The 15404-nt window shown below is 40.3% G+C and overlaps 2 protein-coding genes and 2 pseudogenes across 2 annotated transcripts; 3 read left to right on the forward strand and 1 right to left on the reverse strand.

Moving 5' to 3' along the window:
* Positions 1 to 3182: 3182 nt before the first annotated feature.
* Positions 3183 to 4042, forward strand: LOC149194240 (fatty acid elongase 3-like pseudogene; annotated as a pseudogene).
* Positions 4043 to 4067: 25 nt separating this feature from the next.
* On the forward strand, positions 4068 to 4817 carry LOC149194241 (fatty acid elongase 3-like; annotated as a pseudogene).
* Positions 4818 to 5590: 773 nt separating this feature from the next.
* LOC149194242 (fatty acid elongase 3-like) lies at positions 5591 to 6640 on the forward strand. The gene has a single exon (XM_089407602.1). The coding sequence runs from the start codon at positions 5591 to 5593 to the stop codon at positions 6638 to 6640; it is 1050 nt and encodes a 349-aa protein (XP_089263728.1).
* A 7302-nt stretch (positions 6641 to 13942) lies between these two features.
* LOC149194243 (uncharacterized) lies at positions 13943 to 14971 on the reverse strand. The gene is made up of 3 exons (XM_089407603.1): positions 14616 to 14971; positions 14326 to 14489; positions 13943 to 14190 (listed from the first exon to the last, which is right to left on the reverse strand). Exons 1-3 carry the CDS (start codon positions 14969 to 14971, stop codon positions 13943 to 13945), a joined length of 768 nt encoding a protein of 255 aa, XP_089263729.1.
* Positions 14972 to 15404: the final 433 nt, after the last annotated feature.

Genomic DNA, 15404 nt, shown 5'->3' on the forward strand with positions numbered 1-15404 from the left:
CCACGTGTAATTAATTGCTGCCCAGCTCCATTCTGTACGAGGTCGGTGGGCTGTCCTATCACTCGACATGCGTGGTATACCTCGTCTCATCCATAGTGGAGATCTTCCCTTGCCATCCAACGGTGGTAGCCTTTCGCGGGCTTTCAACATAGTCTATTGGTTTCTTTGGGTGACGGGCTCATTTGGTTTGGGAGCTCACCGCGGGCCTGCTCTGGTTCATCCCATGCATTCAGCTCCAGAGAGCCAAACCCATAGACCTTGCTCGAATAACGGCGGATTTTTCACCAAACCCTTCATGTAATCTAATGTAATAGAGTCCCATTTTGTTCTGCTTACATTTGGTTATGCGCCCTTCGATTTACTGAAAGATTTCTTGTTTTGCACCCGGTTCATACAAACTACAGGTTGGTTGATATTGGAGGGCATTCTATAGCACCGAGATGAGATCTACAGCACTGAGACGAGAGCTATCATACGTTGGTTGGAGTTTCCTTTAGTGGGTAAGTTTTTGACAAAGAGCGAGGACAATTTCCTTTGAATTTCTATAGCAGTTCGCATTCCTTCCACAATTATCTAACTTTGTTTTGCATGGGTTGCTCTCATGTAGGCTGGGTGCTCGTCCCTCATACGGTGGCCTAGACTCGACTAAGGGAAACCCTCCTTTAGCAAGTCCAGAGTTCCATGTAAGGAAAAGCCTTCCGGTCGTGGCCTTGTCTGATTGTCTCAGAGGTTTTCTTGTGTCCAATGGAGGGTGGCCCTTCTAGTTTCTTTCATATTTTGATAAATGATGGAGCGGAGGGTGTTTATGTCCTCTCAAGGCTCAAGGTTTCCATTGAAATGACATATGTAATTTAATTTCGAGAGTTGGGTGACCGACTACAGTTTTCACTGCTCGGACATTGTGATTGTATAAACTTTAATGCGTAGCTGTGCATATTTTGCTTGTGGCATGTTTATTCTCTTATATGTTGGGTTGTATTTAGTGTGAAGAAGTATTGTTTCTTTATAGACAGAGTGATCTCCTTGTTTATATTGGTTAAAAGGATTACCGCATCACGGCTTGTCTGTACAGGAGATGTGGTTTCTTTCCTATAATTCTTGGTCTTGCCAGCGTTAAATGATGTCAAGCATTTTGGTTCAGTATGCACAATAAATGTATAGTTTTACGGTGTTTTCTGTATTTGACTTTGGGTTGGTTTGTTCCATATGCGTGCATCTCTCCGCTGAGAGGGTCAGAACCCTGCTCCCCAACAACATTCTTAAATTTCTTTCCCACTAGCTTTTGCATGCTACTAGGTCCTTGTCTTTGTTCAATTGTGGAAGTGTTAAACGTTGAAGGGTAGTGACCCTACCCAACCTATTTACCCATCAATGCTCAATACCCAGTTTTCTTTTGGGGTTCTTTCACCGTTTAGAGAATACTTGTGGAGCGAACCTCCTGCCGCGCCCATGCTGTGAATCGCCCTACCTTATTACAGGGGAAACATTCTTGCGACACCTTACAAACTTGCATTAAACTCTACAATTGATTTGTGATGTTTCATGGTTGCTGCGTTCTCGCAGTAAAGCAAACGATAGAATTTTCTACCTTTATTTCCTTTTTTAGAAAAAGGCTCAGTCCAAGCGTCTCAAGCCAACTAGAGAATATCTCTAGAATTTAACCAGTTATGTACACTTCATAAACTCGGGTTTGACTATGCATTGCACAGTACTCCTCAATTGGTTTATTAATAATTCCGAGAGTGGTTCAAATAATTTTCAATGTCTTCCTAAGGGTTTCATTTTCTTTCATCCGCTGATGCATGAAACTGGTTATTACATTTGGTATGGTACCTCTCGATAAACTCACTCTGGCAACCCTTACCAAATACTGTTATGCCCAAATTACCATACAAGTTTTGGTTTCCAGCCTGAGGAAAAATTGTCTAACAGAGACGGTTAACTGTAAAGTTCTCTAACTGAGTTCCACCATCTTCTTGGCAGCTTACTGCTACTATTACCTGGAAAACAATTTATAAGAGAACTACCTGACCTCACCATTTTTTTTTAATATACTTACATAAATTCTAAAAGAACCTGCAACCCACAGAAATTAAGCATTTTCTAGTTTCAAGTCAGTGCCTCATACCTATGTCGCTTCCTGTAAGTGTACTTTCTTTTTCTTTTTCGAGATAAGGTCACCTCTGCTCACTACAGCTAGTCATCCACCCAACCATGAGATTGTCTTTCGAGACTAATCTCCCCCCTAGCTTGCTCAAAGACTACAGTCTTTGCTAGTTGCACGCGCTCTGCGCCCTTACCATCTGATCATCACCAGACGTGGTAAGCCCTCTCCCTTTTCCTTTTTCCTACTGCCTGTCCTCTACAGCACAGTCTTTTCCCTCTCCCCCCTCCTTTTCCTGGAAACCATTCCACGGTTAGGGGGAAGGGCAGTTAGGGTTTTTGCAACTTTTTCTTTTTTAAATATATTAACTTCTCTCCTCAGAAGTTACATGATATCCATATTACTAGGAAATCGTTTCTCATTTTCATTTACAGAAAAAAAAAAAAAAAATATTAATTTATGCAACAGGTAATAATCATTATCCTTTAGTTTGTTTGTTTTTTTTTTTTTTTTAACTGAGGTAAATAAAATAAAATATCTTATTGTAAATAAAATATTTACAATAGTCTAGGAATATGACATTTTCCGAGAAAATAATTTATAAACAAAATTATACAAAAACTTAATATTTCAAATTACAAATTGATTAGATATTTTTTAACTTATTCAGGAATAATTAAAATAAAAGAATAATTACAATGTGCATAATTAACCAAGATTATTTATTTTGAAAATCAAATTATAATTATATATTAATATTATTTAAAAAAAAAAAAAAAAAATTCAATGTTATTATAGAATCACTTTAAATATAAAAATTATAATATTATTTTTAAAAATAATAAAAATAATAATTTTCAATATTATTACGCCGTAAGGCGTTCCCTCTGGAATCAACACCCCCAGCTGCTACCGTGGACGATTATGGACCATCGATTATCTATGTTAGACGATAGAAGCATCTTCTACCATTAGATTAACCAGCAATTATACATACCTCCACGTGGTTACTAACTCCGGCGAAGATCGATATAGTTACATGGATGCTCCTTCTGCTCTGTATCCTGCAGAGCCCGTGGCCACCATTCCTTGGGTATAGCGCCTGGTTTTCCTGATCTATCCACCAAAAGTTTAGGATTGATAGACTCAGCGCCTGATTTCGGAATGGTTTCATTCTCAAACCTGGCTCGGGATATCAGGTACTGGACAGCACAATATCCCACAATCACCCACTTTCAATGGAGCAGCACAAGCACCTGGGGGGCCTCCTGCAGTTTTTGATCGCTGCAATGGTAAGTTATTTGCTCCTAACTGCAACTTTATGGCACATAATGAAGAAAAAAACATACCCAATTCGCCTTGGTCCTATTCCCGCAATTCACAACATGATAATACTCTCTTTCGGCTCTTATGGTGGTGGGTTCCTGGGAAGCTACAAGCCTTGAGATGGAAGAAACACGGTGGTTGTGGGGAAGGCCATATGCCTCTAAATAGTGGATATTCTGATTCCCAATAGGTACGCGCCCAAAGGGAAGAGTCTTCTTCTGGTCGTATGTGTTTTATCTAAGCAAATTTTATGAATTCATGGACACCATTATCCTTGTTCTCAAAAAGAGGCCCTTGACCTTTCTTCATGTTTATCATCACGCAGTAGTGGTTGTAATGTGCTTTCTGTGGTTGGAGTATTCAGAGTCCCTACAGGTGATTGCATTGATTACGAATGCATCAGTGCATACTCTGATGTATGCATACTATCTTCTGTGTAGCATTGGGTTCCAGCCTCCATGGAAGAAACTTGTCACGAATTGCCAGATTGTGCAGTTCCTGTTCAGTTTCTTGGTTTCCATTGTGTTTCTGTGGCTACATTTCACTGGGGATGGGTGTGCTGGAATGGGAGCTTGGATTTTTAATGCTCTGTGCAATGGTAAGTTATTTGCTCCTAACTGCAACTTTATGGCACATAATGAAGAAAAAAACATACCCAATTCGCCTTCGTCCTATTCCCGCAATTCACAACATGATAATACTCTCTCTTTCGGCTCTTATGGTGGTGGGTTCCTGGGAAGCTACAAGCCTTGAGATGGAAGAAACACGGTGGTTGTGGGGAAGGCCATATGCCTCTAAACAGTGGATATTTTGTTTCCCAATAGGTACGTGCCCAAAGGGAAGAGTCTTCTTCTGGTCGTATGTGTTTTATCTAAGCAAATTTTATGAATTCATGGACACCATTATCCTTGTTCTCAAAAAGAGGCCCTTGACCTTTCTTCATGTTTATCATCACGCAGTAGTGGTTGTAATGTGCTTTCTGTGGTTGGAGTATTCACAGTCCCTACAGGTGATTGCATTGATTACGAATGCATCAGTGCATACTCTGATGTATGCATACTATCTTCTGTGTAGCATTGGGTTCCAGCCTCCATGGAAGAAACTTGTCACGAATTGCCAGATTGTGCAGTTCTTGTTCAGTTTCTTGGTTTCCATTGTGTTTCTGTGGCTACATTTCACTGGGGATGGGTGTGCATGAATGGGAGCTTGGATTTTTAATGCTCTGTGCAATGGTAAGTTATTTGCTCCTAACTGCAACTTTATGGCACATAATGAAGAAAAAAACATACCCAATTCGCCTTGGTCCTATTCCCGCAATTCACAACATGATAATACTCTCTCTTTCGGCTCTTATGGTGGTGGGTTCCTGGGAAGCTACAAGCCTTGAGATGGAAGAAACACGGTGGTTGTGGGGAAGGCCATATGCCTCTAAACAGTGGATATTCTGTTTCCCAATCGGTACGCGCCCAAAGGGAAGAGTCTTCTTCTGGTCGTATGTGTTTTATCTAAGCAAATTTTATGAATTCATGGACACCATTATCCTTGTTCTCAAAAATAGGCCCTTGACCTTTCTTCATGTTTATCATCACGCAGTAGTGGTTGTAATGTGCTTTCTGTGGTTGGAGTATTCACATTCCCTACAGGTGATTGCATTGATTACGAATGCATCAGTGCATACTCTGATGTATGCATACTATCTTCTGTGTAGCATTGGGTTCCAGCTTCCATGGAAGAAACTTGTCACGAATTGCCAGATTGTGCAGTTCCTGTCCAGTTTCTTGGTTTCCATTGTGTTTCTGTGGCTACATTTCACTGGGGATGGGTGTGCTGGAATGGGAGCTTGGATTTTTAATGCTCTGTGCAATGGTAAGTTATTTTCTCCTAACTGCAACTTTATGGCACATAATGAAGAAAAAAACATACCCAATTCGCCTTGGTCCTATTCCCGCAATTCACAACATGATAATACTCTCTCTTTCGGCTCTTATGGTGGTGGGTTCCTGGGAAGCTACAAGCCTTGAGATGGAAGAAACACGATGGTTGTGGGGAAGGCCATATGCCTCTAAACAGTGGATATTCTGTTTCCCAATAGGTACGCGCCCAAAGGGAAGAGTCTTCTTCTGGTCGTATGTATTTTATCATCACGCAGTAGTGGTTGTAATGTGCTTTCTGTGGTTGGAGTATTCACAGTCCCTACAGGTGATTGCATTGATTACGAATGCATCAGTGCATAGTCTGATGTATGCATACTATCTTCTGTGTAGCATTGGGTTCCAGCCTCCATGGAAGAAACTTGTCACGAATTGCCAGATTGTGCAGTTTTTGTTCAGTTTCTTGGTTTCCATTGTGTTTCTGTGGCTACATTTCACTGGGGATGGGTGTGCTGAATGGGAGCTTGGATTTTTAATGCTCTGTGCAATGGTAAGTTATTTGCTCCTAACTGCAACTTTATGGCACATAATGAAGAAAAATACATACCCAATTCGCCTTGGTCCTATTCCCGCAATTCACAACATGATAATACTCTCTCTTTCGGCTCTTATGGTGGTGGGTTCCTGGGAAGCTACAAGCCTTGAGATGGAAGAAACACGGTGGTTGTGGGGAAGGCCATATGCCTCTAAACAGTGGATATTCTGTTTCCCAATAGGTACGCGCCCAAAGGGAAGAGTCTTCTTCTGGTCGTATGTGTTTTATCTAAGCAAATTTTATGAATTCATGGACACCATTATCCTTGTTCTCAAAAATAGGCCCTTGACCTTTCTTCATGTTTATCATCACGCAGTAGTGGTTGTAATGTGCTTTCTGTGGTTGGAGTATTCACATTCCCTACAGGTGATTGCATTGATTACGAATGCATCAGTGCATACTCTGATGTATGCATACTATCTTCTGTGTAGCATTGGGTTCCAGCTTCCATGGAAGAAACTTGTCACGAATTGCCAGATTGTGCAGTTCCTGTCCAGTTTCTTGGTTTCCATTGTGTTTCTGTGGCTACATTTCACTGGGGATGGGTGTGCTGGAATGGGAGCTTGGATTTTTAATGCTCTGTGCAATGGTAAGTTATTTGCTCCTAACTGCAACTTTATGGCACATAATGAAGAAAAAAACATACCCAATTCGCCTTGGTCCTATTCCCGCAATTCACAACATGATAATACTCTCTCTTTCGGCTCTTATGGTGGTGGGTTCCTGGGAAGCTACAAGCCTTGAGATGGAAGAAACACGATGGTTGTGGGGAAGGCCATATGCCTCTAAACAGTGGATATTCTGTTTCCCAATAGGTACGCGCCCAAAGGGAAGAGTCTTCTTCTGGTCGTATGTATTTTATCATCACGCAGTAGTGGTTGTAATGTGCTTTCTGTGGTTGGAGTATTCACAGTCCCTACAGGTGATTGCATTGATTACGAATGCATCAGTGCATAGTCTGATGTATGCATACTATCTTCTGTGTAGCATTGGGTTCCAGCCTCCATGGAAGAAACTTGTCACGAATTGCCAGATTGTGCAGTTTTTGTTCAGTTTCTTGGTTTCCATTGTGTTTCTGTGGCTACATTTCACTGGGGATGGGTGTGCTGGAATGGGAGCTTGGATTTTTAATGCTCTGTACAATGGTAAGTTATTTGCTCCTAACTGCAACTTTATGGCACATAATGAAGAAAAAAACATACCCAATTCGCCTTGGTCCTATTCCCGCAATTCACAACATGATAATACTCTCTCTTTCGGTTCTTATGGTGGTGGGTTCCTGGGAAGCTACAAGCCTTGAGATGGAAGAAACACGGTGGTTGTGGGGAGGGCCATATGCCTCTAAACAGTGGATATTTTGTTTCCCAATAGGTACGCGCCCAAAGGGAAGAGTCTTCTTCTGGTCGTATGTGTTTTATCTAAGCAAATTTTATGAATTCATGGACACCATTATCCTTGTTCTCAAAAAGAGGCCCTTGACCTTTCTTCACGTGTATCATCACGCAGTAGTGGTTGTAATGTGCTTTCTGTGGTTGGAGTATTCACAGTCCCTACAGGTGATTGCATTGATTACGAATGCATCAGTGCATACTCTGATGTATGCATACTATCTTCTGTGTAGCATTGGGTTCCAGCCTCCATGGAAGAAACTTGTCACGAATTACCAGATTGTGCAGTTCCTGTTCAGTTTCTTGGTTTCCATTGTGTTTCTGTGGCTACATTTCACTGGGGATGGGTGTGCATGAATGGGAGCTTGGATTTTTAATGCTCTGTGCAATGGTAAGTTATTTGCTCCTAACTGCAACTTTATGGCACATAATGAAGAAAAAAACATACCCAATTCGCCTTGGTCCTATTCCCGCAATTCACAACATGATAATACTCTCTCTTTCGGCTCTTATGGTGGTGGGTTCCTGGGAAGCTACAAGCCTTGAGACGGAAGAAACACGGTGGTTGTGGGGAAGGCCATATGCCTCTAAACAGTGGATATTCTGTTTCCCAATAGGTACGCGCCCAAAGGGAAGAGTCTTCTTCTGGTCGTATGTGTTTTATCTAAGCAAATTTTATGAATTCATGGACACCATTATCCTTGTTCTCAAAAAGAGGCCCGTGACCTTTCTTCATGTTTATCATCACGCAGTAGTGGTTGTAATGTGCTTTCTGTGGTTGGAGTATTCACAGTCCCTACAGGTGATTGCATTGATTACGAATGCATCAGTGCATACTCTAATGTATGCATACTATCTTCTGTGTAGCATTGGGTTCCAGCCTCCATGGAAGAAACTTGTCACGAATTGCCAGATTGTGCAGTTCTTGTTCAGTTTCTTGGTTTCCATTGTGTTTCTGTGGCTACATTTCACTGGGGATGGGTCATGGAAACATCGATTATAATGCATCCAAAAACATATTCAAATTTCCACCTCCCCTGTTTAAAAGCTATTAATCTAAGAGATTTTTGTTCTTTAATTGAGATCCATTTTCTCCTTATCATGACATTTATTTTATCGCTCAGTTTTCGTATATGGCATAAAACTGATGAACAAAGAAAATTTAATTTCACACAGTCGGATCCTAGTGATTACAATGTCAACGATGGCCTATGCTGCTTCCCTGGCTGGAATCATACTGATGTACATTTGGTATGCTCCAAAAGCATCATGCGTCCCGAACATATTTTTCATCACATGGACACTACTTCTTCTTCAAGTAATGACTAGCATCTCCCTACATTCAAAAGTAAGTTCCAATGACATAATTCACATGTAGTTATTAGTAAGTTGGTGATTCCTTATCACAAGTTGCCAATCAATTATATTCAGGAAAGTGATTGAAATCTAAATATTTGTTATATCATTACATTGCAAATAAACGTTTATTTCTTGCAAGGGAGTGTCGTTTTAAAAGTTTTTGAGATGGAAACTAATCACTGACTGTAGGCATCAAACTTATGTTGAATATGCAGGCAACAGTATATTCTACAAAGAATTCTGATGTATGTGTTTCCTTTCTCAGCAACGTCCACAGGAATGTGTGATTTCATCTATGAGGACATTAGTGAGTGTGTTTTTCGTTGATGCATCCAATTGGGCGTGGACGGTATAGTTTTCTATGAGAAGCCTCTGCTACAATCTGAAGTATAGCAGATTTCAAATTCAAATAGTCATCCAAAGTATTGTAAATTTGATGAGAGATTCTTGCATAAGTTTTCACTTAAAAAGGCTTGGATGTCTGCACTGAAACTGTGTGAGTGCTGTTTTTTTGGGGCGGGGGTAAGGAGGGGGATTATATGCACCATGATTGTATAGCACTGAAAATTTAGTCTGGTTCAATTATCCTTTCACAATGAGAAAAGCTAGGAACCATTGTGAGTCCATATTTGGAAATTTTGGTACTTTGTTCCATATTTGCTTAATTTGTTGTACTCTGTGCCTACCGGATTGTGGTCTAGCCCAAGTAGTAAAGTGATTGGTCTTCTATTAAGTTAGATGATGCTGAGTGTAAATTCTGAGTGACTTTTACTGTAGATGTGCCCCTCACAGCCTTGTATCTTAGCTAAAAATAATCTATAAAAATCATTCTCCAAACTAAAAACAAATAAAATATATACCTCTATATAATCGTGGTACTCTGTAATCCTTATAGGCAATATAAGGCAACCGAAGTGGGGGCATCTGAAAGAGTTGCACAAAGAGATAAAACTATGTGAAGCTGCTCTACTCTATGGAGACGTGAATACCATTTCACTGGGCCAAGGCCTTGAGGTTGGTCATCCAATTGAATATTTTTCTATAACAAGATTAATACATTATGACATTGCAAATAAACATTTATTTCTTGCAAGGAAGTGTCATTTTAAAAGCTGTTGAGATGGACCCCTCTGTTTTTTTTTTCTTTTTCCCTACATTCACTCTTTTTCTCCGCTATTTCTCATCCTTTTTCATAGCCATGTACAAGTGAATTTCCGTCTTCTTGTTTTTTTTTTTAAAGTTAGAGATTAAGAAATTGAAATTGTTTTTTTTAAAGTTCGAGATAAAAAAAAAATGAAATTGTCATAAAAATCTAGAGGATTATAAAGAATTATGAACTATTTATCAAGCTCATTTCTATAATGTCAAACATTTTTGTCTAAAATTTGATAATAAATAAAGATAATGGCCAAAACATAAATCATAAATCATATAATGGTATTAAGCTTTCTGAATAAGAAGAGCTCATTGCACCAAAATTCACCATACAACCAACTTTCCCTTTTATCCCACAGTTGGGAATACCTCTTTGTAATTTCTTCCATGTCTACCATAGACATTGCCATCACTTCTACATTAGTGTTCTCTCTAGTTCCTATATTTCTTATTGGACAACCAAAAATTCTTACTTTCTGAAATGTCTTCAGATCCATATAACTCTCTGGTAATATATTTAATGTTGTACATGCCATTATAGTAAATATTTTAAGTGAAGCCATTGCACCTTTCTCTATTACAAGCAACTCCTTTAATGTAGGTAGCCAAGCAAGAGAAAATGTTTCCAGAAGAGGAAATGCTCCTTTGTGACCAAATTCTGTTGGAAACTTACTTACTCTAGGACATTCAATGATCTCCAATTGCCTCAAACCCTTGAGTTTATGTAGATGTGGAAGTTCTTCCAAGAAATGACAACCAACAAATTTAAGATAGCCCAAATATTGAAAGTCATAAAAATTATAATCCATTTTAACCAAGTGAAAGTATTCTAATAATACCAGTCTTCTCAATTTTGACATGTTTCTTATATCGTTGGGTAGAATTTCCAGCTTCAATGTGAGGGAGTTCATTTGAGTCATCTTTCCCAATGTGCCCTCACTAATAATTTCCCCATTATTTTGTAGTTGTAATGTTTTAAGTTATGTTAAACTTGCCAAATTGTTGATAGAAGCTGTTTTTTTTCCATCTGGTATCCTTATCTTTCTTCCAAAGAACCTTGCAACCATAAGTTTCCAAATGCTCCAAAGAGGTAAGCCCTGAGATACAGGGAGGTAGAAATTGCAGATCTCTACATCCCTCCAAGCTTAATTTCCTTAAAGATCTCAGCATATGGATGGCGGACGGTAATTCTTGGATGGCAGAATAGGAAAGATCAAGGATCTCCAGATTTACAAGACTGGTAAAAGATGTAGGTAACCTATTGATGGGTATGTGTCTTAAACCCAAATATATTAGCTGCTCCAAACACCCAAAACTCTTTGGCAATGATTTCAATGACGTTACACTTAAAGAGAACGCCTTAAGGGATATCATACTCCTGACACCCTTGTTGGGATCTTTGTTAAATATGGATTTCCACTGAGAAGCAATGAGCATATTTGTGTAGACGATGTGATTAAGCCGAATGCGGCCCAAACACTCATTTTCATTCATAGCTGTCAAACCCTTACCCACACGGCAGTAGAAATTTTCTTCCTCCTCTGCGATTCGGATTGCCATATCACGCAGGGAGTCATGCACCCTGAAACAGAGTACTTGCCCATCAAAGTCTCTCATCATTGGCTCGATCAAACAATGATCTGCTAAAATGTTGAGATAATATCTTCCCAGCTTGAATGGATCATAAGCGGGTTGATGCTCATGTTCCAACGTCTTCTTGGCAAGTAAGCCTTCCCCTATCCATACCTGAATCGCCAACTGGACATGAACGACTGCGTCTTCCAAGATGTTTGCAGCTACACATAAAAAGCACAATTGCAAGTCAGCATCCTCATAGCCGAGTGCATCATAACTCAACCTAACACAATTGTACACACTGTCCACGTTTGGCAGCCTTTGGACAGCCCATTCCCACTGTTGTGGATGAGTACTCCTGGCCATTGCCCTGCCAACCACTTTGATAGCGAGGGGAAGCCCTCTGCACCTTTTACACACAAGCTTGGATTTTCCCTCTTCTATGTTTGCTGGCAGATTTCCATATAAAAAACACAATTGCAGGTCAGCATCCTCATAGCCGAGTGCCTCATAACTCAACCTAACACAATTGTACATAGTGTTCACGTTTGGCAGCCTTTGGACAACCCATTCCCACTGTTGTGGATGAGTATTTCCGGCCATTGCCCTGCCAACCACTTTGATAGCGAGGGGAAGCCCTCTGCACCTTTTACACACAAGCCTGGCTTTTCCCTCTTCTATGTTTGCTGGCAGATTTCCATTATTATATGGAAAAGTGTGACAAGCAAACAACATCCAACTGTCATCTTCCGACAAATCCTCCATTGTTATTGTGTATTTATCTGCGACACCTGTTTTTAAGAGTGCAACGCGATCCCTGGAACTGACAATGACTTTGGAGGTGGAGTGGTTCCTTACAGGGCACTAAACACCTAATTCCTCTAACAATTCTGCAGCATTCCATCCCCATACATCATCTAAGAACAGAATAAGCCCGGTGCTCTAGTGCACTGTCTGATTCAACCATCGCTTTACCTCTTCTTCGTTCATATTTTCGCCCAAATTTACATTTTTTTGTGTGACTATTTGGGTACGGAGTGCATTTCTAAGACTTTTAAAAGAGGGACTTTGGGAAACAGTGAGCCAAAGTAATAAACCATCCTTAGAATTACTGCGTACCTTTTGGCTATTGAAGAGCGTCTTCAAAAGAAGAGTTTTTCCGGAACTTTTCGAGAATCGAAAATGCTTTATCCTGTCCCGCTATAAGGGGCTCTTCGATCAATTTCATCTTTGCAGAGCCTGTTGGAACAACAGGGCCATGGGAAGTACTTGAAGAAGAAGAGCTCATTGCACCAATATTCACCATACAACCAACTTTCCCTTTTATCCCACAATTGGGAATATCTCTTTGTAATTTCTGCCATGTCTACCATAGACATTGCCATCACTTCTACATTAGTGTTCTCTCTAGTTCCTATATTTCTTATTGGACAACCAAAAATTCTTACCTTCTGAAGTGTCTTCAGATCCATATAACTCTCTGGTAATATATTTAATGTTGTACATGCCATTATAGTAAATATTTTAAGTGAAACCATTGCACCTTTCTCTATTACAGGCAACTCCTTTAATGTAGGTAGCCAAGCAAGAGAAAATGTTTCCATAAGAGGAAATGCTCCTTTGCGACCAAATTTTGTTGGAAACAAACTTATTCTAGGACATTCAATGATCTCCAATTGCCTCAAACCCTTGAGTTTATGTAGATGTGGAAGTTCTTCCAAGAAATGAAAACCAGCAAATTTAAGATAGCCCAAATATTGAAAGTCATAAAAATTATAATCCATTTTAACCAAGTGAAAGTATTCTAATAATACCAGTCTTCTCAATTTTGACATGTTTCTTATATCGTTGGGTAGAATTTCCAGCTTTATGAGTGACAATGTGAGGGAGTTCATTTGAGTCATCTTTCCCAGTGTGCCATCACTAATAATTTCCTCATTATTTTGTAGTTGTAATGTTTTAAGTTGTGTTAAACTTGCCAATTTGTTGATAGAATTTGTTTTTTTTTCCATCTGGTATCCTTATCTTTCTTCCAAAAAAGCCTTGCAACCATAAGTTTCCAAATGCTCCAAAGAGGTAAGCCCTGAGATACAGGGAGGTAGAAATTGCAGATCTCTACATCCCTCCAAGATTAATTTCCTTAAAGATCACAGCATATGGATGGCGGACGGTAATTCTTGGATGGCAGAATAGGAAAGATCAAGGATCTCCAGATTTACAAGACTGGTAAAAGATGCAGGTAACGTATTGATGGGCATGTGTCTTAAACCCAAATATATTAACTGCTCCAAACACCCAATACTCTTTGGCAATGATTTCAATGACGTCCCACTTAAAGAGAACGCCTTAAGGGAGATCATACTCCTGATCACCCTTGTTGGGATCTTTGTTAAATATGGATTTCCACTGAGAAGCAATGAGCATATTTGTGTAGACGATGTGATTAGGGGAAAGAAGTCAATCTGTTCTCGCTCAACGAAAGCCGAATGCGGCCCAAACACTCATTTTCATTCACAGCTGTCAAACCATTACCCACACGGCAGTAGAAATTTTCTTCCTCCTCTGCGATTCAGATTGCCATATCACGCAGGGAGTCATGCACCCTGAAACAGAGTACTTGCCCATCAAAGTCTCTCATCATTGGCTCGATCAAACAACGATCTGCTAAAATGTTGAGATAATATCTTCCCAGCTCGAATGGATCATAAGCGGGTCGATGCTCATGTTCCAACGTCTTCTTGGCAAGTAAGCCTTCCCCTATCCATACCTGAATCGCCAACTGGACATGAACAATTGCGTCTTCCAAGATGTTTGCAGCTACACATAAAAAGCACAATTGCAGGTCAGCATCCTCATAGCCGAGTGCATCATAACTCAACCTAACAGAATTGTACACACTGTCCACGTTTGGCAGCCTTTGGACAACCCATTCTCACTATTGTGGATGAGTACTCCCGGCCATTGCCCTGCCAACCACTTTGATAGCGAGGGGAAGCCCTCTGCACCTTTTACACACAAGCTTGGCTTTTCCCTCTTCTATGTTTGCTGGCAGATTTCCATATAAATAGCACAATTGCAGGTCAGCATCCTCATAGCCGAGTGCATCATAACTCAACCTAACAGAATTGTACACACTGTCCACGTTTGGCAGCCTTTGGACAGCCCATTCTCACTGTTGTGGATGAGTACTCCCGGCCATTGCCCTGCCAACCACTTTCATAGCGAGGGGAAGCCCTCTGCACCTTTTACACACAAGCTTGGCTTTTCCATCTTCTATGTTTGCTGGCAGATTTCCATATAAATAGCACAATTGCAGGTCAGCATCCTCATAGCCGAGTGCATCATAACTCAACCTAACACAATTGTACACACTGTCCACGTTTGGCAACCTTTGGACACCTGTTTTTAAGAGTGCAGCGCAAACCCTGGAACTGACAATGACTTTGGAGGTGGAGTGGTTCCTTACAGGGCACAGTACACCTAATTCCTCTAACAATTCTGCAGCATTGCATCCCCATACATCATCTAAGAACAGAATAAACCCGGTGCTCTGGTGCACTGTCTGATTCAACCATCGCTTTACCTCTTCTTCGTTCATATTTTCGCCCAAATTTACATTTTTTGTGTGGCTATTTGGGTACGGAGTGCATTTCTAAGACTTGTAAAAGAGGGGCTTTGGGAAACAGTGAGCCAAAGTAATAAACCATCCTTAGAATTACTGCGTACCTTTTGGCTATTGAAGAGCGTCTTCAAAAGAAGAGTTTTTCTGGATCCACCCTTGCCAACAACACCAGCTTTTCGAGAATCGAAAATGCTTTATCCTGTCCCACTATAAGGGGCTCTTCGATCAATTTCATCTTTGCAGAGCCTATTGGAACAACAGGGCCATGGGAAGTACTTGAATAAGAAGAGCTCATTGCACCAAAATTCACCATACAACCAACTTTCCCTTTTATCTCACAATTGGGAATATCTCTTTGTAATTTCTTCCATGTCTACCATAGACATTGCCATCACTTCTACATTAGTGT

The sequence above is a fragment of the Pinus tabuliformis genome, chromosome 2_2 (assembly GCF_031772625.1).
Source record: "Pinus tabuliformis cultivar Carrire ecotype Pingquan chromosome 2_2, CPIR1, whole genome shotgun sequence".
Classification (NCBI taxonomy): Eukaryota; Viridiplantae; Streptophyta; class Pinopsida; order Pinales; family Pinaceae; genus Pinus; species Pinus tabuliformis.